At 46.7% G+C, this 20,203-nt stretch overlaps 1 protein-coding gene across 3 annotated transcripts; it reads right to left on the bottom strand.

The window, feature by feature from the left end:
* Window positions 1–1,524: 1,524 nt before the first annotated feature.
* GATA3 (GATA binding protein 3) lies at window positions 1,525–19,797 on the bottom strand. Of its 3 annotated transcripts, XM_032206155.1 has the most exons (6): window positions 19,557–19,797; window positions 17,178–17,189; window positions 16,394–16,930; window positions 13,401–13,546; window positions 8,181–8,306; window positions 1,525–1,924 (listed from the first exon to the last, which is right to left on the bottom strand). In XM_032206155.1, exons 1-6 carry the CDS (start codon window positions 19,795–19,797, stop codon window positions 1,640–1,642), a joined length of 1,347 nt encoding a protein of 448 aa, XP_032062046.1. In that variant the 3' UTR covers window positions 1,525–1,639. The 3 variants fall into 3 exon arrangements, with proteins under 3 accessions (XP_032062046.1, XP_032062038.1, XP_032062056.1); XM_032206147.1 differs by lacking the exon at window positions 17,178–17,189; XM_032206165.1 differs by lacking the exon at window positions 17,178–17,189 and having other exon boundaries at window positions 13,401–13,543.
* Window positions 19,798–20,203: the final 406 nt, after the last annotated feature.

Here is a 20,203-nt window from a genome sequence, read left to right as displayed (position 1 = left end):
CTGTCCTGCTGTACCTTTGCACTTACCCCAGTCCCAAGATGTCACTGATATAGGGGTGGCACCATGGTGAATGAAGAGCAAAAGGGACATGTCCCACGTGGGAGGAGGGAGCACAATGGGAGGCAGTGGGGTCACGGTGACATGCAGCCCATTTATTTGGAGATGATTTATTTCTTTGTTTTGTTTTGTCAGTTTTCGTTTGTGTGGTGTGTTGTTTTTGGGTTTTTTTTTGGTTTGATTTGTGTTTTTTTTTTCTATCAAGCCACCATAAACACTGCATTGACCATCCGCATGAGTCAAAAAAGACACACATCCCCATCCCCATAGTAACTGTGCAATAAGTACCATCAAAACAAATTCTAAAAATAATAATAATAATAAATAATGAAAAAGAAACAAATTCCCTTTCCAAACCCAAGCACAAAACACTTTTAAGTCAACAGAATTTAATCTAGTTTATTCTCCAAAAAAAAAAAAAAAAAAAAAAAAAGAGGAAAAAATATGAAAACAAAACAAAAAAGCAGGTCTTATCACTAGCAGTAAATAAATTTGTACAACCATTCAGTCTGTATAATAGGATGAAATAAATCTACATCTTTCTTATTTTGGTGCGTTGAATTATACATACAAACAACAATTACAGGAACTTGTTCACAATGCGTATAGACCTGGAGAATGGCTATCTGAAAACCCCTTGTTGGCAATGTCCGCATGTTAACACTGATTGCCTGACACCATTGGTACTTCCTATGTAAAAGGCCCATGGCCCAAAATGAATGTTCTCCCTACAGGTTTTATTTAATTAGTTATTTATTTAGTTAGTTAGTTAGTTAATGCATCTTCAAAACCGTTCTAGCCAGCCCCCTCCCCTTCCCCGGAAATGAAAAAGAAACCAAAATTTAAAAAAAAAAAAAAAAAAAGAGAAAAAAAAGAAAAAAATAAAAATAAAATAAAAGGAGAAGACATGACTGGCAGTTGGTCCATTTGTTCATAAGACCGCGTTTCCTCTTGGTCTGCATTGTTTGTTTTTCTTGTTTTTAAATTGTCCTCCCGTCCTCTTTTTTTTTCTTTTCCTTAAAAAAAATCTCTCGAAGTCCTTCATGCCTTTATCTTTACAGCTCTCCAGATGCAATAAAGTCTTCCTCAAATGTACAATATTTCTTACAATATAAGTTATATGCAATGTTCAGCATTTTTTATTTTATTTTATTTTTTTTTCACAGCACTAGAGATCCTGTCCAATAGGGAATGCAAGTTCTGAATGGCTTATTCACAAATGGTATCCAGATTCAGTGGGTAAGAATACATAGACGCCATAGTGAGTTCCTTTAAAAAGTGGCAAACATCACTTTTTTAAAACTTTTTTTTTTTTACTTTTTTCTTTTTTTTCTTTTTTTTTTTCCTTTTTTGTGCTTTTTGTAGTTTTTTTTCTCTTTTTATTTTATTATTATTATTATTATTATTATTATTACTTTCGCTCTTACGCCTTCAAATAACATTTTTATTTTTACTTTTTATTCTTTTTCCCCCTCCCATTTGACTTGGGACGTCAGACCCATAACCACACGCCTGCAAAAATGCAAGTATATAAAGTAATTCTCATTTTGAGACTGTAAGCATTCAGCAGGGGAGTCTATCGCTAACCCATGGCAGTGACCATACTGGAGGGATGGTGAGGTCCGAAGGAGAGGCTGGATGGAGGATGCATCGGTGTCGGTGTAGTCAGCATGTGGCTGGAGTGACTGAAGGGTGAAATGTGGCTGATAGAGGACATGTGTCTGGAGAGGGCAGCAGGGTTAAAGGAGCTGCTCTTGGGAAAGTCTTCGAGGTTGTCATGGACCTTTTTGCACTTTTTGGATTTGCTAGACATTTTTCGGTTTCTGGTCTGAATTCCTTCTTTCTTCATAGTCAGGGGTCTGTTAATCTAAACAAAAATATATTATTTTTTTTTGTGCTTCCATCCCTTCTCCCCAAATCACCATGGGATTCACATACCCCCATACCCAGAAAAGTGCCCAGGTTCAGCTGAACATCCAGCAACCCCCTCCTCCCCTTGCCCGCCCCACATACCATGGCTACACAACCCCATACCACCCCAAAAATTCAAACCAGGGTGAAACCCACCCCTGGGAGTTGCAGAAAATTCCAGGTTTGGCTGAAATTTCTAAAGATAAAACAACAGAAAAGTACAGAGCCTCACAGGAGCAAACCATACCCAAATAACTTGCAGCAGCTGAAAAATTTCAGCTATCTGCACATTAGGTAATTGCAACGTGTTTAAGAACAAGACCAATCATTATCACCTTGAAATATTCCCTGCAGACAACAACTCACCCCCAGGCTTCCTGACTGATCTAAAACCATTACTGGCAACAGCTGCTGGGATTTCAGTGCTCCCAGGGGTCTCAGACTTTCACAGTGGCATTAGGGTGCCGCTCAAAGTCTTCATAAAAGCGACAGGTATTTGAATTCCTTGCTTGTTTTGGAATTATTTTGCACTGACCATCCTTTCAGGTTTACCTTATCCGATCTGGTTTTATCTCTAAGGCTTCTTAGGTTTATATTTGGCCTGAAACAGGTATCTGTGCTGCACAGTAGAGCATTTCCTGCTTGAATTAAGATATATCTGGAGAAAACCAGAGAGGTGGTGGAGTGTCCTCCTTGGAGATCTCCAAAAGCCACCTGGACTTGGTTCCTGGGCACTCTGCTCTGGGTGGCTCTGCTTGGGCAGAGGTTGGAGCAGATGGACCCAAATGTCCCTTCCCACCTCAGCTATTCTCGGATCCTTCAAACCTAAAGCATGACATTCTCCTGCAAGGCTGTTGGCAACAGCAATGACTGTTCACACACCCAGCTAGGAAATGGTAGCGAAGGTTCTATAAGAAACTCCTGTTGCTGTACAGCCAGCCAGCATCACAACATGCATTAGCACAGGTGTCATGAAAGCCCACAAAAAACACACTTGGGAAGGGATTTCTACATCCAACATCCATAAAAATCCCTTAAAAATCTGTACTTGGGGAGTGACATGAGTCTGTGCTTCCTCTGCAGAATTCCACCCAAGGCAGAAGGAAGCCCCCAGGAGTGCCCAGCACCCCACAGAGCTGAGCACCACTTCTTCTAATACATGTGGGCACACAGCAATGCTGGTGGGTGTTCTGCAAACTGGAGAAAAGGGAGAAGAAACATTTGCTGTCCACCAAGAACTACCATTTCATCCCTATTGAAGGACAATGGAAAGTGATTCCTGCAGGGATCCTGAGCAGATCTTCAGCTGCAAGATCTTCAGCCAGTGCAAGGAACAAAGCGCTCCCTTCTTTGAGATCACAGAAAAGTTTAGCTTCTTGCTTATCAGCCCCTGCTTGGTGCCTTTCCCCACAGCATGAGAACCATTCAGTGATTTCTCTCCCCAGGGGGGCAAGGATACAAAAGCTCCCTGTTACTGGTGGAGACAGGGGCACGGGGAGAGGAAGGAGCATCCCAAAGTTCGTCATCTCAGTCTCAATGAGTGACCCCAGGCTCTCCACACCAGCAGTGACGAGAAACCTCACCTCATCCTAAAAAAAATGGGTGAATGGAAGGCTGATTACCTCTGGATAAAGGCAGCCAGAGGGAGCAGCCTGGCTTGCCAGCAGCTAAAGGTGGGAGGGATGAAGCTGCCCATGTGCAGATCAACAGCAGCCTCAGGGCAGCAACAAGCCAAAACCTCAAATGTCATAGGCTTTAAATACAATATCGCCCTTCTCCTTGGCTTCCTGTCCTCACCAAGGGAACTGGGACACGCACACAAGGAAGGCCCTTTGCTCCAGCCTGAGATGGGAAAACTTTGCCTGCTCTGTTGTAAGTCACCCAGCAGGGATGTGCTGCCCATGCTTAAAAAGCAGGAGGCAGCCCCAGGTGAATCCCACCAGGCAGCAATGACAAAGCAGACCTGGAAGTCCTGATCTCTGATGAACTCAACTCAAATCCAGGGATTTGCATCATGATGTGAAGGCTCAAGGGCAGCCAGAACTGATTTCCAGGTGAAGCAGCAAACAAAAGCTCAGGAGCTTGTGGTGGCAAAGCTACATTAGCCTGGTGCTGGGACTGGTGCTGTGCTGGCCCTGGGATCAAGAACAGGGGTCCTGGCCCTGTGATGCTTAGTGCTCTGTCCTGCAGAACACTGACCACTTCCTTAAAGCAACATCTTTCATGTCTTGTTCTATCGCAGAGAACAGATCAACCCTGACCATGATTTGATGTGAACCTGAAGGATGTGAGTTTTGCTGAGGGTAGTGACAAGCCATGGTCAGCCCTGCATCAGAGATGCCATCCCAGCTGATGGCATCATCCTGCTGTCATGGTCTCACCCTTCTAGCAGGTACCAGACCCAAACAGATGAAGATTCAGATAAACGTCAGGAGGAGAGAGACCAGCAGTCACAACAGAAAGCTGGAAATGTTTTGTGCTGACTTCAAAAGCCAGTCATAGCAAAGTTAAAGGGGTCCCCAAATCATCAAAGCCACAGACTCATCTCTGCTTCTGGGGTAGAGAAATGAGAGACCTGGAGGGAAGACCTTCTCCATGAAAATTCATTGTGATAAAAATGACAAACACATGCTAAATTAAAATTAAACCAGCCCAAAGCATGTATATGAAATTCATTAATTTCAGATGGAGCCAATTAATTATGGGCAGGAATTATGCTCTTTGTTTCATCATATGCAAAGCATTGACTGCCCTGCCTTTGGATACTGTGAAACAAAGACCTTTTCTGAGGACTTCAACCAAAATTAATGGTGGCTAACTCATTTCTATGGGTGCAGGCCAGTCTGCTGCACACCTCAGGTGAGGTACAGGCACTCCTACCCATCTCTGAAGTGAGTGAAGGCCGATCCCACTTCTAAGAAGGACTGAAATAACAAAGACAAGAGCCTCACATTCAACAGATCAAATCCAGGGGATGGTCTTAGATATTATAGGTCTGATCTTGCTCTGACTGAAGCCAATGGGATTTTGCCTTTGACCTCAATAAGGTCCTGTCACTGAAGCGGATTTATCCTTTAGACATAGTCATTACAACGTTGGGTTAATCTTCGAGAGTGGCTGTATCTTAGAGAGCTCTCTGGGATGCCACAGGATGAAAGGCATCATATCAATGTGAAATATTAGTCATTGTTAATATTGGTGTTAATGGAGCTGGCTCTTGTTGAAGTCAGTGGGAGAAAAGCAAACAGCTTCACTAAACGCACCTCAAGACTGTTATGATTATTGCTAATATCCTACTGACAAATAAGTTAGCTTCAGCCTTGGGAATCAACAGCAAAACAAACTGATGTAGCTCATGAAAAAAATAGTTTTGGTGTAATCCTTCCTGGCGTGGACTTAAAAAACAGGCAAGTTTCATCTTCATATCAATCCATTAAAACAACCTAATGATCTGAAGGTCCAAGAAAAACTCATTAAACTCAAAGCAATTAAAAAAAAAAAAAAGAGTTTCCTACAGCCCAGCCTAAATCACAGTGAAGCAGCCTTCCAAGCAGCCGAAGGACTTCAGCTGGCATTGACATAAGATCTGTGCAGACACATTCTGCTGCTCGGCAGGGACATGCTATGGTGAGTCTTCAAAATCTGTGTATATCCAACGCCTAATGGAGAACCAATGAAGACACAAACACACAAAAGGAGAAGGACCACAGCCTATACACATTAGTCTTTCACTCTAATCTACTAGACCAATTTACACAAGCCAAGGAAACTTGTCCTTGAGTTGATTAAAGGGTGATGCCAGTGCCACTCAGCAGGCAGTTAGCAGAGCTCCTACTGTCCTGTCTCCCAGCAGCCAGAAAATAGAAGGCATCTCAGTGAAGCTACCACCACCTTACCACCAGTCCCCGAAAAAATAAATAAGTAAATAAATAAATAAATAAATAAATATTTTTAAAAAGCTTATATTTTATTTCTGAAGTACAGTGTAGCCTTCACAGCCACACACTTCGTAAGCCACACTGGGCTGCAGAATAATGCTTAAGTGCTCTGCCCCTGTAAATCTTTAAAGCTCAGGGTGGTATTTTCAAGGACAATCAGCGGCAACATTGCCCATCTCTCACTGTAATAATAATGCATCAGCTACTGGGAAAACGTGAAAAAGAAAAGGATCTACCCACTCATAGCTAAATTGTAGTACCCTTGCCTAGTTCTGTTGCTGCACACAGTATCTCCTTCCTCTAGGGGTTTCATTTAAGCAGGTCCCATTAATGGAGTTGCTCATAAGGCAAGATACTACTTGACTTCAGTAAGTAGCTGTGCTGAGCTTTTCAGCAGCTGACGGTGTGTTTAATGAGTGTGAAAACAGTTCCAATGTGCTCAAGGCCTGCCCCATGTCACAAATTTCACAGCTGGATCAGAGCTTCCCTAAACAGTGGATCTAGGGGTCAATTCGGGCCAATTAGGTTCACAAGTTGGTGTAAAAAAGAGAAGGAGAGAGGGAACGGGTGCTCTCACAGGCATGCTTCTGGAGAACCCCAGCACTCAGACACTTTAGGGGAATTCCTCAAGTCTGATGACTAGAGTGCAGATGCACCTGAACTTAGCATTCTACCTCCCTTTTGTAGTCATGGGGAGAAACTGAACCCTCTTTGGGGGTGCAAATCATCTTGTCCAAACACAAGCACCTCCACCACATTCAAAAAGTGGCACCTGGGAAGACCCTATTTCCTTCTAACGGCTTCGTTGGGGTACAAGTGAAGCAGCTCAGTTATATGTCCCTGCTGCTACCATCCCGAGCTATGTGATATAAGTCCTACCTCTGGTGGCTGCACAGCCCCAGTGAAAACAGAGCACAAGCATAGACTCCTCCAGTGAGGCTGGCTGACCTTGCTGCCTTCTTGCCAAATAGCAAACAGAGAATATTTTCTTGTGATACTCTAAGAGGTTTCACTCCTCCTGCCTAGGCCAGCCTTTTGTTTGCAGTGATCACACTGAAAGTTTGATGACAAGCTTTGTTTGCTACATAGGACTCAAAACGTGCTGAGACGCCTGCCCACTAAAGGGTAAACACATTCTCCTTTTTTCCAGGGGAGATGCCTCTCACAGAACAGGTGAAAAATTACCCTGTTTTTTTTTTTTTTTTTTTTTTTTTTTTTTTTTCCTACTTAATCCAAACTTGTTTACTCATCCCAAGAAACCAAAGAGCCTGAAATAACAAATGGAAGGGACTGAAACACCACAAGGTTTGGCTGCCCCATGAAACCCGATCCATCTTTGATGTGTTTGTGTGGGTAGACATGAGGGCAAAACATAGCCTGATATTTCTAAGTCAAACATAAAGCAAACGACCACTAGAAAACCCCAAAAAAGAGTGATATCAAAGCACAGAAATTGCAAGTCTCTTCCTTCTTCTGACATTATAATTATTCTAATGCCACATGTGGAATGAGAGTAACACGAGTTGCCTTAAGACTCCTTTTTACCAGTATTATTGGGGAGAAGACTTTTCAGATCCCTTTAGCTCTTTCCCTGGGGCACATATCTCTGGTTCCTGCAAGCTGGCTTTGCATGGTGATATTAGATTAAATCTGCCAGGCATTTCATTTCTCCTTCCCTTCCATGACAGATGCCTTAAAATTCACATCACAGGTTGAGCAGACTACAACCCACTAACTAAATCAAGCTTTTTGGTTTAGGAATCGCTTGCGTCAAATGGGGCAAATGCGAGACCTGAATAAATCATCTTTGGGGACTGGCGGAGGGACAGGACAAAGATAGTCACAAACCCAAGAAAGGCCTAAATAGTTGCTGGCACATTTTGCTTTTTTGGCGGAGCTTATATTTGCTGGAGGAACCAAGCTGTGCGTAGAAGGGGTATCGGTTTGCAGGACGGCGTGTTGTCTTTTCCAGCACACTGAACCCGATCAGCAGTGGATAACGTCTCTCTGTGTTGATCCACCCCTCCTTTCTTGGCTCAGGCATGGGAAAACTCTAATATTCCCCATGGACTGTCCTGTTTTATACCTTCCCAAGTCCAATCGACTACATTTGAGGGGATGTCTGCTCATTGCTCCAACCCTCAAGGTCCCCAAAGGGATAAAGGAGGTCTCAGCACCACCCAAGACTGGAAATCCTCGAGACGGGGAAGAGCTTGGACCGTCGTCGAGCATGAGAAGGGAGGCCCCACTACAGAGCGCTACCGTCACACTTACATTGTGCAGCTTGTAGTAGAGCCCACAGGCGTTACAGACGGGATCGCCGTTGGCATTTCTCCTCCACAGGGTGGTGGTGGTGGTCTGGCAGTTCGCGCAGGACGTGCCCGCCCTCCTGGCTGCAGACTGCGGGAAGGGGGGGACACGGGAGGGAGAGGAGAGGGAGAGAAAAACGCCCGCATTAAAAAGGTGCAATCAGCAAAATCGCTGAGAAAGAAAACATCAACTATGCAAGACTGACGCACGTCGGCAGAGGCCTCCAGAAACTGGCTTGTGAGAACAAATAATAATTCTGGAAAAAATCCCCGAGGTACTTTAATCCCAAATTATATATGAACTGAATCGGGTGCCAAAGGGCATCCTAAAAGTGAGTGCTAAACCTCTGATAGGACTCATCAAAATTAGCACTGCTGGCACAGCCCATTCCAGAGGGGAAAATAGTATTTAAATGCCAACATGTCTTTCCATCTTAACTCCCTCAGACCCCCCAGGGGTCTAATTCTGCAGTCAGGGCCTGAACCAACAATTGCAGGAGTCAATGGCATGAGTCACGCCAGCTCCGGCGAGCGCCGGATGAGACCCGCGCCGTGCTTGGTGGGCAGCTGCTAGCTGGGTCCGACCGCAAGTGTGGCCTGGTCCCATAAATTCGGCTCCGCTTCAAAGGATACGTGCTCCAGATCGGAAATAACACTGCGGCGAAGAGCAAGAATCCCGACTTTTTAATTACACCCTTTTGCAGCCTCAACCTTCATGTTTATTTAAGGACTGGTAATGAGGCTGAAAAAAGAATTTACCATTTCATAAAAGGGGAGAAGGGGAGGAACAAAAAAAAAAAAAAAAAGTATAAGTGTCAAGGTGTATAAAGAAGCTTTTTTGTTAGCTGTGATAATGATTTAGGAAAAACAAATCTAGCCAAGTCACTTCTCATTCACATGTATGAATTCGTGCTTATCATTTAAAAACTGTAACTTTGGCATACAAATTGTCCTTCTGCCACTGAAGGAGGAAAAGGAGTTTGCACACTTTTATATGAATGTGGATGCATGCCTGCGTGTGTGCGAGTGCCTACAGCTCCCAAAAAAGACCTTTAGATCCCACTCCTATCTCTTCTTCATCAACATGACACAGTCCCAGAGCTCTGATTTCATCCCGATGTGCTGCTTTCAATGGGACTGCTCATGTGCTTAAAGTTAAAACATGTGCTTAAGCGATTTGCCAGATCATAGCTATGTTTGGCACCTTGCAGAACTGAGCCTTTAATGCTCTCTTTTGTGCTCTTACTGTTTCAAATTTACCCCTCACCCCACACAGCAGCACACTGTAGCACATCCAACTTTAAAAAAATAAAAAAAGTACCGCATCTTTGGATACCGTACAGCAAACCCAAAATGCAAACATGGACACTGGCACAGCGCTAGCATTAATACCAACTCTTGTTAGGTCATGTTGCAATTTTAATCATAATTGAATGTGGCGTAGGTGGAGAGAGGACGGGTTGGTTTTGTTTTAGATAGAGTAGGAATATTTTTTTCTTTTTTAATTACACAAAAAGAACTGCCTGAAAAATAAATAACGTTGTGCCCACAAGCATTAGGAAGTACCACAGAGTGCCTGCTCTGAGAGCAAGGGGCTCTCACCAGGCAGTGTGAAAATTTTTTGATTGCAAAAATCCATCCAAAGAGGTTGAGGCACCCCACCACAAACAGCAGAGCCATAAGACATGTTTGCACACATACACCTTTGTCCTGTCCTCCTAGAGACTGTGCCAGGGCCCCAGATTTGCTTCCCATCAAAATCCCTGGGTTGGTAGGCATGTTTCATGTACAGCATGGACATACCTCCATGCAGAGCCGCGTGCTCGCCACAACCCAGGGGCCATGCACGGATGTCTTGGAGGCTGGATTGAGTCTCTCTGTGGCAGCTTTGCCCTTATCAGACCCAAAAATCAAGCCTAAGGAAATTTCTAAAAACCAGTGATATTTGACTCAGCCCACACAGGGGAAACATCCCCTTTGAAGACATTTGGGGTTTCTACGCAGCGCTCACCGTAATTTCTCATATGGTAAATGCATTTAAAGACAAGCTTGGTCACCACCTTGCTACCTTTTCAGGATTTCAAGCAGATCCTCACTGGCTAACTTTAAATACACAAATAAATCACAATGTCCACTGTCTTCTCTAAAACCTCTTCCATCTTCCACATTCTCCCTACAAAACTTTGGCATCGTAATCTGAATATTTTAAACCCTGTTCTCTTTCAGTCCCAGACTGTACCTTTTACGTGGCACCAATTTAAACCAGAGACACCAGCAGCAGGCAGGAAATAATGAATAATAACTCTACTGTAAAAGCTCCCGGGAATGGTTTCCACTGATACTCATCACTGACCCAATCTTAACCATGTTATGGAATGGCAATAGGGTGCCCAGTGTCCTCTGCAGGACCAGATGTTGGATAGCAGCGAGGACACAACTTCATGCAAAAGCTGGCTGTGCTGACACTGATGGAAAGGTGGAATCAAGGAGGGTGCAGAAAGAGGAAACAAGCGCTGATAAAGGTACTTATTTTAGGGGTGTTTTCTGTGTCCAAATTTACACATGGTGTCCAAAAATTTGTAGGTGACAGCTTCCTAAATTAGACTCCATTCACCAATTCCCTCAGAGAAACTGCCTATAGTCCTTCCAGAACCAGAGCAGCCGGACAGGGAAACTGAGAGCTCTGCATCCACATGGGCAGGGAAAGGGAGAAAATTCAGATGAAGGTTTTGTCTCAGCAGTGATGGGGTTGCCACAGGCTTTGATGAGGATGGGAAGGGTCTCCAAGAGGGATGGAGACCCTCCAACCACAGTGGTGGCTCAGTACCACCAGCTTAATCCTGGGCCCCCCCACCAATGCCTCCAGAGCCACAACTCTCCCCCCCAAAATGAAGCTGAGCTCCCTGCACCTTCTCAGCTGCAAAGATCGATTCATCATCTCCCATAAAGCCACCCATTAAACTCAACAAAGCTTGGGCTGGGTTCTCAGCATCTAAGGGTTTATTTGACTTCCCTCTCCAGCCCATCGGAGCCCTTTCATTAGTTGTAACGCGCCGGGGATGAGAGCCTACAAAACTACCCTAAGGTCAGGCAGGAAGTTTGTGGCAGAGCGAGAGGTGCATGCCACTGCCCCCAACCCTGTGCCTCTGTGCGCACACTGCCTGCCCCTGCCCACTCGCCAGGGAAGATCAAGTCAAGCCATGGGCACATGTGTCCCCATCCCTTTACAATGAGATGTGAATGCAGGTCTGGCTCTGGTGCCTTCTGATTTCTCTCTCTCTCTTTTTTTTTTTTTTTTTTTGAGAAAGCAGGAGAAATAAATATAGAGAGAAAGCAGAGAAAGCAGGAGAAATATATACAATTATAGAAATAAATGTATGTTTTTCTAGGCAGTGCTGGGAAAAAAAAAAAAAAAAAAAAGGAAAAAATAAAAATCCAAAGTTCTCACTTAGCAGAGGTTATGTGCACAGAACGGGAAATTTTTGCAACTTATACTTTAACTGAAATGCCCAAGATAGGAGTGATTGTGCAAGACAAGGTCTCTCTTTACATTTTTCATTCTTTTTTCTTTTTTCCTTTTTTTTTTTTTCTCAAGAGTGACCTTTCAAAATGTATTTATTTATGTATTCCATTTTACATGTGCCAGGCTTGGGGTGACTCGGGACATTCTTTCATGGTTCCATCAGACACTTTGTGAAAACTCTACCCCCTTTCCAGCCGCTTTCCTATCCTGCCTCCCCCTCTGCTTGTTTGGATACACTCAAGCTCCTGTGTGTTTGGGCTGGGGAAACGGAGCTGTTGTTTATGAGTTATCTCCAGGGCCCAGATATCCGGCAGCTTTTTCCTAGGAAGTTAACTTTACACATAAAGAGAGAACGAGAGAGGGGAAAAAAATAAGAAAACGAAGTGTGTGTGTGTTTAAGACAGAAAGGCCGGGGGGAGGAGGAGAAGAGAATGAGAGAGCTGCCCAAAAATTAAAAATCCCAACCTGCACTTCCCTCCCTAGAAAGCCTTTCCTTTTTCCTAATGAGGCTATGAAAGACAAGCCTGAGCCCAGGGAGACCAACATTTTCTTGCACTGGAAAAGCGCGGGGGAAGGCACCAAGCGTCCATCCCCGAACATGCACGGCCGAGCTCCCGCACCAGCACGCCGCAGACATCCCATTCACTCCATCAGCCCCAAAACCCTGTGGGGATGCAAGAACCACTTTTCCTCCACCTTCCGAGCAGCCCCCAGGAGCCTGCTCACGTTTTTAATCCAAATGAAACCAAACGTGCCTTGATTCGAAACATTCAATAACTTCCCAGGCAGGGAACATATTTTTTTCCCCCACTTGATATATTTTTCCCCTTGTGGTTTGCCTGATTATTTGCCAAATATACTTCAGCGCATTTATTAGCCGTGCCCACAGCTTCCAGACCTTTTTGTGGCTTCCAGGGAAATTCATAAATAGATCACTGGGGATGCTATAATATATTGCCTGTGTACATTACGGTCATGAGGCCTGAAACTATGAGTTCGTTATTTCAAATAGTTATTCAAGCATCTCTCCTTCCCCCAGCTTGTGTTGTTGTGGGTGCACACTTGGCTATGCGCACCTCTGCCATCCCCTACCTGGTGGCAGCAATGGGATGGCTGGAGACTTACGGTGCCCGGGGACAAATGACCACACCAGGAACAAAAGTTACCAGGACCATCAGCTGAGCCAGCATCAGCTCAGGTCCCCTTCCATGGCACCAAGGAATGTGAAAATACACAGGGAGCTGTCTGGGGGGGGGCAGAGAAACCCTCTTCTCCTGATATCTCCTTGGTCACTGGGAAGTGCCCGTGTTCCTTGGAGAGAGCCACCATCCTTGGGTTGCCATGCAGGAGCACTGCACAAAGACCTCTGCCCTATCACAAAATAGGAGAAAGCTCATTTTTGGCTTGCAAAAAGTCCTGGATCTTGATTTTTTAAACCTCTTTTGCAATTTGCAATAGGAACAGAAAACTGAGGCTCGTGCCACATGGGAGCATCCCTCTGAGCATCCTCCCTTCCAGCCCTCTGGCACAGTGGGCCGAGATTTTGGGGCTGGATAAGTTTCCCTTCTCCATCCCAGGCTGTTTAGAAGAAGCAAAAGTTGCAGAGAAAAATAAATAATAATAAATAAATACATTTAAAAGAAAACAAATGCAGAAACTCACCAGTCTTCTCTTGGGTTTGATCAGGGGCCGGTTCTGTCCGTTCATTTTGTGATAGAGTCCACAGGCGTTACACAAGTAGTGCCCAGTGCCGTCTCTTCTCCACAGGGGGGTTGAGGTAGCCCCACAATTTACACACTCCCTGCCTTCTGGAAACAAGAGAGCGCATGGATCACTTAGGGAAAGCAGAGGTGAAAGGGGATGGAGAAAGCTCCCCCCACCCCCCAAAAACCCTCCAAAAGACCCATCTGTGCCAGACCTTGCCTGTCCTGTCCATGCTCAGGATGTCGAAGCAAAGTCCTGAGGTCATGTCTGAAGGACATCCTGGGCAGAGGTGGGGGCACTCAGACCTGGTGGGGGCTGATTCTGCCCACCCAATCCTCACACCCCCACACCATCAGCTGTATTGTGTTCTGTTCTCTCATCCAAACCCTAGGGCAGCTCGACGGGCTCCCATGAAACTCTCACCCATCCCTGGGGCCCTCCAGCAGGAAGGATGTTAGGGGGTTGGCGGGTCCCCATCCCCTCTGGCGTAAGGGCTCCTATGGCTCTGTGGTCCCCATCTCACTATATGGACCAGACAAACCTTGACAAGCTATAAAAGGACTTCCTGACCCTCCTGAGATACCAAAGTTTTGTCCATGAACCCCTTCCCAATGTGTTTGGGGACCCCAGAGTCATTCCTGGAACATCTCCCTGGCTTGCAGGGGGTGCACGACCCAGGAAGGCTCTTCCTTTGGCCTTAGGTCAAGTCAAATCTGGAATCCCCAAAATAACCATAGAACAACCCAAACACCCTCCATCGCTAGCCAGTCCACAATCACTCTGCTGATACCCTCTATTGATTTGCAATTGGTTTGCATATTGGTTTGCAATTAAGCTTTCACTGCTCAGCAGTCAGGGCTGCAGAAACCTCTCTGCCTTTCCCACTGCATGTAGAGCCTGATGGTCCAACACCAATTTGGGGGATCCCAAACAGTTCCATGCCTGTTTAAAGTATTTTCCATCTTCTCCCTCTCCTTTTTGACACCCGTTTATCCTCTCTCTGGTGATGGGGGGTCTCCCCCAACCCACTGGCTCCCAGCACAGAGGGGATGTAGATTTAGGGGATGCAGTCATTCCTTCCAGCTACTTTCAGAGGACTAGGTAGTCGGTTACTGTTGTATTTCTTGCACCTAAAGACACTGGTAGGCCATCTGAGAGCTGCAGCAGACCTCCACTGGCCGGAGCAGAGCTAACCCAGCACACAGCTCCCCGCTGCCCCAGCCCGTGCTGCGTTCGAGCGAGAGGCATCCGCACCCTAACCACAAACGGCAGCCGTTTTTCCAGCACCTTTGCACTAAAACCCTCTCTCCCCACACTCCAAAAAAAAAAAAAAAAACCTTAGAATGATTAAACAAAAAATTCAGCCGTTTCTCCCTCTTTCATCCTGCAAAAACACCCCCTCCCTCCTTTTCCTGCAGCCCTTCGCCTAGCCCCATCCCCCTTTGTCTGCGAGCTTCCCAGCTTGCTAAAATCGACTTTAAAAATAAATAAAAAAAAAAAATAGGTGTTGCTCTCGGGGTTGGTTTATCTCAAACCGCAGATGTCTTTCTAGAAGGTAAAGTAACAGAAAGTGGCAAAAGGAAAACAAGACGGAGGAGGAGGAGGGGGGCAAAACAGTTTGAAAATCCCGCGCAGCCGGTGCCCCGGCTGGAGCTGAGGCTCGGAGGGCACCGGGCAGGGGACGAAGCCGGAGCCCGGCCCCGCAGAAGCCACCGGTCCGTGCCGGGGCCGGGAGGGAGCTGCTCCCGGTCATCCCCGGGTCGTTTTTTTTTTCCCTCCGGTTAGCCGGGGCAGCCACTCTGAGAGCGTTTGAGTGTCTGTCCCTCTCTTTTGTTTCACTCCATCTCTCTCTCTCTCTTGCTTTCATGTACAAAACATACAGGTCTGGGGTTTTTTGTCACTCTAACCGCATCCGGACTCTATTAAAGTTCCTGGCGCTGGATAAACAATGCAACTGTCGCGTGCAGCAGTCTGAAAATAATTGGATTAGCTCAAACATATCAGCTAAATAGAGACAGTCCCTGCTCAGACAGACAGAGTAAATGTCACCCTGGAAAAACCCTGAAAACTGATCTCATTCATGCCAGGCAACCCTGCAGCAGCCTCCACGGAAAAAAAAAAAAAATATATATATATATATATATATACATATATATATGTATATATATATGTATATATATATATATATATTGAAAGAAGGGAGAAAAAAAAAAAAAGCCTTTTGACTAGTCGCCCTTTGCTCTGCACACACACACACACACGGGCTCACTCAGCACCCTTTGGTGCCCACAAATTCACAATTCCCCCCCAGGCGCAGCGGAGCCGCGCAGGATGCGCAGGGAGCCGAGGACCCCCCCAGCAGCCTCTCCTTTGTCTTTTTCCCTAGGGGGGATGCTTCTGGGGTCCGATCCGGGGGCAAAGAAGCTAGCTGGGGCCGGGGGTGAGCTCAGGGCAAATCCCGCCCCCCCACCCCCCCTTTCCCTCTCCATCTCCCAGCCTCCCGGCGCCGCATGGGAAGAGGCCCTGGGCTGAGCGAGGCGGAGGGCAGGCGGGGGAAGTTGGCCGGGATTTAAGTGGCATTATTAAAATCCAGAGAGATACACTAATGCTGCGGTTCCCTCGGTTTCGCTTCCTCGTTAGACTCCGCAGCTGAACACACATATTTTGGGCCGGCGGAGGGGGCAGGATCGGCCCCGGGGCAGGAGCCCTGGAAGGGAAGGGGAGATCCCGCATCCCTCAGGCTAAATAAGGGGGGATTCGGCTCAGGGCAAGCTGTAGGGTCAGCAAGTTTCCCCCTTTTTTCTTCCCACGAGTGTTTATGCGCATCCCTCTGGGCGTGGAGGATGTGGCCGTGAACCCTCTTTGCCACCCCTATTGCTTCCTCCCCTCTCCCGAGCATTTGGGACAAAATAAATAAATAAATAAAATAAAATAAAAGCCAAAAACCCTACCTGTGCTTGACCGTGCTTTCGGTCTGGATTTGCACCCGAACCCGGTAGGCGATCCTCCTAAGAGGCTACTGGGGGGAAAAAGTCCAGAGCCATATTCTGGGACGTACGGCGGGTAGGTAGTGATGGGGTGATGCGCGGAGGACGTGGCTCCCCCTAAAGAGGCCATGCTGCTCCGAGAGTGGGACGACTCCAGCTTCATGGTGTCGGCCAGGGACACCTGATATTTGATGCATTCCTTCTCGTCCTGCCGGCTGGAGCCGGTGGAGCCGGGAGTGGAGATGGACGGATCCGGGGACACATCTTTGGGAGGGGTCGGCGGGAAGGTGAAAAGGTGCGGGCTGGAGTGGCCGGCGGATAAAGTGGAGGAGGAGGCGGGTGGGTAGACGGAGAGGGGTCCCGGTGAGCTGTGGTGGATGGAGGTTTTGGAAAAAGGGCTGAGGTTCCAGGGGGAAGCGCTGTGGTGGCTGCTCAGCGCTTTGCTCCCGTCCAGCCACGGCAGCGAGCCGTGCAGCAGCGGGGGGCGGCACACCTGGCTCCCTGCGCGGAAAAAAAGCACAGCAAAAAGCCGGTTACATTCCCCTTGCACCCCTGTGAGCCCGCCAGGGGGGATGCCAGCCTGCGCCCCCCATCCCTTCCCCTCCTTCCCCAAAAGCTCCACTGGATCCTGAGTGCGGGGCGAGCAAGAAAAATCGCATCTGGTGCAGACCCCTCGGCTTCCCCTCATTTAAAATTAAACTTTTAGTGGTGTCATAGCTCCGAGGTGGCCGCCCTGATCATGCAGGACCGAGTAGCTGGGCTGGGACCCCCTGAGCAAAGATGCCCTGGGACACAGAAGCGGGATTTGGCCAGCCCTGCTTCACCCTCTCCCTCCCAGACATTCCCAGGCAAGCTTCGAAGGAAAAATCCCGTGTGAAATTGCCAAGCCCCTGCTGCAGAAATTATTTTTCTTAGCAGGAAAATAATTTGTCAGTCACTTCCCAAAAGCAGCCGTGGGCTACAAACCCTGGGCATATTCTGGCCAAACGAAGAAGACCAGAAGATGCCCAAAAACGGAATTATAACCTTTCCAACAGGGCTACTAAACTTTGCATACTGCCCCAGTTTACTTTTTTTTTTTTTTTTTTTTTTTTTTTTTAATCCATCAGGCTGTCCTCACATGTTAGACAGCGTTTTCATGGTACACGCAGAGTGCCAACTGTCTGAGAAGAAACTCTCCATCTCCTTCGTATCACAAAAGGCTTTTCATTTGTGTTTTAAAATACAGACCTGGATTTGGGTTGAGGGAGACCACTAGATCTATTTCAATTTATGCAGTCAAACTTTTTTTTTTCTTTGGTTGTAAATGTTCTGAAGGGATCGTACCTAATATTTTAAAATAATTCCTGCCCTGGTGAAAAAACATTCAAAGAATCAAATCTACCCAAATCCACAGCGACTTGAGCAAATCGCTAGAAGCTGAAAAACACAGTTATTCACCTGGAGGAGAGCAAGTTTGTGCCTGCTAATAAAGCTCTGAAACACATTGACATCTAGAGGTCCTTAACCTCTTTAGGTATCGTGATACGTGTGTACAGACTGCTAAATATACAGAAGGAGAGATGCAAACACAGATCTATCGAGCTACAGATAGCAAAGGAGTGGGTGCAGTGTGGACACGTATGTTTGCATGGGAGCTTGTGCATGTCTAGAAGATCTCCAAGCTACTTTTCACCGTACCAGACATTTGTGAACAATACTGAAAGTAACTGCTCAAAAGGAAGGGAAGGTGGGTTATACGAGTAGAAAGGGTCAAGATTCATTATCTTCTCCAGGAAGTAGCATAGTAAATAATATTCAGGCTAGATCAGAGAGACCGCAGTTCCACTTTCTGCTGATATATTGGGGAAAAAAAAAAAAAATTAAAAGAAGAGAAAAGAAAGAAAGGACAAAGGCTGCTGATCCTTAGAAATAATTGTTTTAAATGGACTAATAGGCGAACAATGCAGTTACTGAGCGGAGCCTAATGCAGCCTCGCACTCAACGAGTAGCCGAGGGCCGGGAGCAGCCCCCTGAGCCCAGCTCACTCATCCCACCTTCTTTGCCTTGATTTTGGGGTGATTTCTACGGCAAGCCTCAGACTTTTTAGATTCCGCCACTTCGGAGAGGTCACCCTGCGGCTTTGGAAATCAGCGACTGATTGTTTCCTTCATTTTTTTATTATTATTTTCCCCCCTTTCCCTAATTTTTAACCATAGAGGCAAACTCGAGCCACGTACACTGGGTTGCTCCAATCCTTCTTAAAAAGATAGCACCAAAACTTTCATCCCTCCTCAGACCTGGGCCCCATCGGCCCCAGGTATTTTGCCTCCTCTCTAAAAGCTGTGGCCCAGCAATAAAACTCAGGCTGTGGCTCACTACCTTCCTGCAGGACAAGGAAACACAACAGGGCTGGTGCCTAACCTGGTTGCACCTCGGGATTTTTCTTCTTTCTTGTTTTCAACACGCGCCGTGGTGCGGCCCTGGGTGAATGTGCAAAACTTTCAAATCAAGCCTAACAAGCTCCCAAGGTGCAAATGAAATATCCCAAGCGTGAGGACAGCGGGGTCATTTTCACACCCCTGCTCTACAGCTTGCTTTTCTTCTCAAGATCAGCTACTTGTGCAAAAACTGAACACCGTATGAAAAGCTTGTTCGCCTAATTAAAGAGGAAAATGCCTAAGTGAGAGAGAAGGGGAAGAGAGAAAGAGAAAGGAAAAAGTATGACAGATGAAAGAGAAAGAGGAAGACAGAGCAAGAAAGGGGAAAAGTGGGAGTGAGGAAAAAGAAAAAAGGAAGGGAGGAAGGAAAGAAGGAAGGGAAGTAGGAAGGGAAGTAGGAAGGAAGGAGAGATGGAAAGGAGAAAGAGAGAAAGAGAGAGAAAAAAAATGAAAGAAGAGAAGGAGGAAAGAAGAAAAGAAGGAAAGAAGGAAAAGAGAAAGAATAGTAATAATAAATAAATAAAAAGTAAAGAGAAGAAAGAAAGCGGGAAAAGAAAGCGAAAAGTAGCCGGGTAGGGATGCATTTCTCCCAAACCAACCCCCAAATCGCCCCCCTGCAGTAGTTTCCCAGGGGCTCTGCCCACCGGCAGCGAGGCTAGGGGCTGCTCGGAGCCGCCGGGGGCCGGGGGGCAGCGGGGGGCACTCACCGTGGTGGGCCGTGGGGTATCTCTGCACGGTGGCTCGCACGGAGTTGCCGTAGTACGGGGGGACGGGGTTGCCTTGTCCGTCGATGTTAAAAAGTACATCCACTTCCTCGGCGAGAGGATACTGCGTGGGGTCCATGTAGGTATGGCCAAGGGTGGGGTGGTGCGAGTCCGGGTGCTGCCCATTGAGCACGGCCGGGTGGTGGTGGCTCACCCACCGCGGCTGGTCCGTGGAGACCTCCATCTTCCGCGCTCGGTGCTCCGCCGCTGCTCTTCCTCCTCCTCCTCCTCCTCGGCAGGGCGCGGGGGGCCGGCGGTGGGAGGGGGAGGACGGTGCGGAGACGGTGCGGAGTCGGGGAGGGGGAAAACTGCTCGGCGAGTTCGGGGTTGTTTCTGTTTTGCTTTGGTTTTTAAATCGGAGGGAGGGGGGCTGCGGTGATGAGCGGCCGGTTCCAAAAATAAAAAATTAAAAAAAAATAAAAATAAAGGAGGAAAAAAAAAAGAGAATGTAATTAAAAAAAAAAAAAAGGAAAACAAATAAACTGAGGGAAAAAATATCTCTACGAAGTGAGATCCCCTCGGTATCTTCCGCTCTTTTGCAGATGTTTCTCTTCTTTGATCACCTGTAACGAGAAAGAGGAAAGGGAAGG

Source organism: Aythya fuligula, chromosome 1, assembly GCF_009819795.1.
Source record: "Aythya fuligula isolate bAytFul2 chromosome 1, bAytFul2.pri, whole genome shotgun sequence".
Classification (NCBI taxonomy): domain Eukaryota; kingdom Metazoa; phylum Chordata; class Aves; order Anseriformes; family Anatidae; genus Aythya; species Aythya fuligula.
Note: the sequence above shows the minus strand (reverse complement) of the source record. Positions and strands in the feature narration are given on the sequence as shown.

Bases quoted from the DNA above. Each gene is read 5' to 3' on its own strand.
- GATA3 (XM_032206155.1), bottom strand. From the start codon at position 19,797: ATGGAGGTCTCCACGGACCAGCCGCGGTGGGTGAGCCACCACCACCCG. The intron at 13,547-16,393 runs GTAGGGTTTTTG...TCTTGTTTCCAG, and splicing joins GAAAGCACGGTCAAGCACAG to AAGGCAGGGAGTGTGTAAAT. The intron at 1,925-8,180 runs GTAAGTGTGACG...ATTTTTGTTTAG, and splicing joins TCTACTACAAGCTGCACAAT to ATTAACAGACCCCTGACTAT.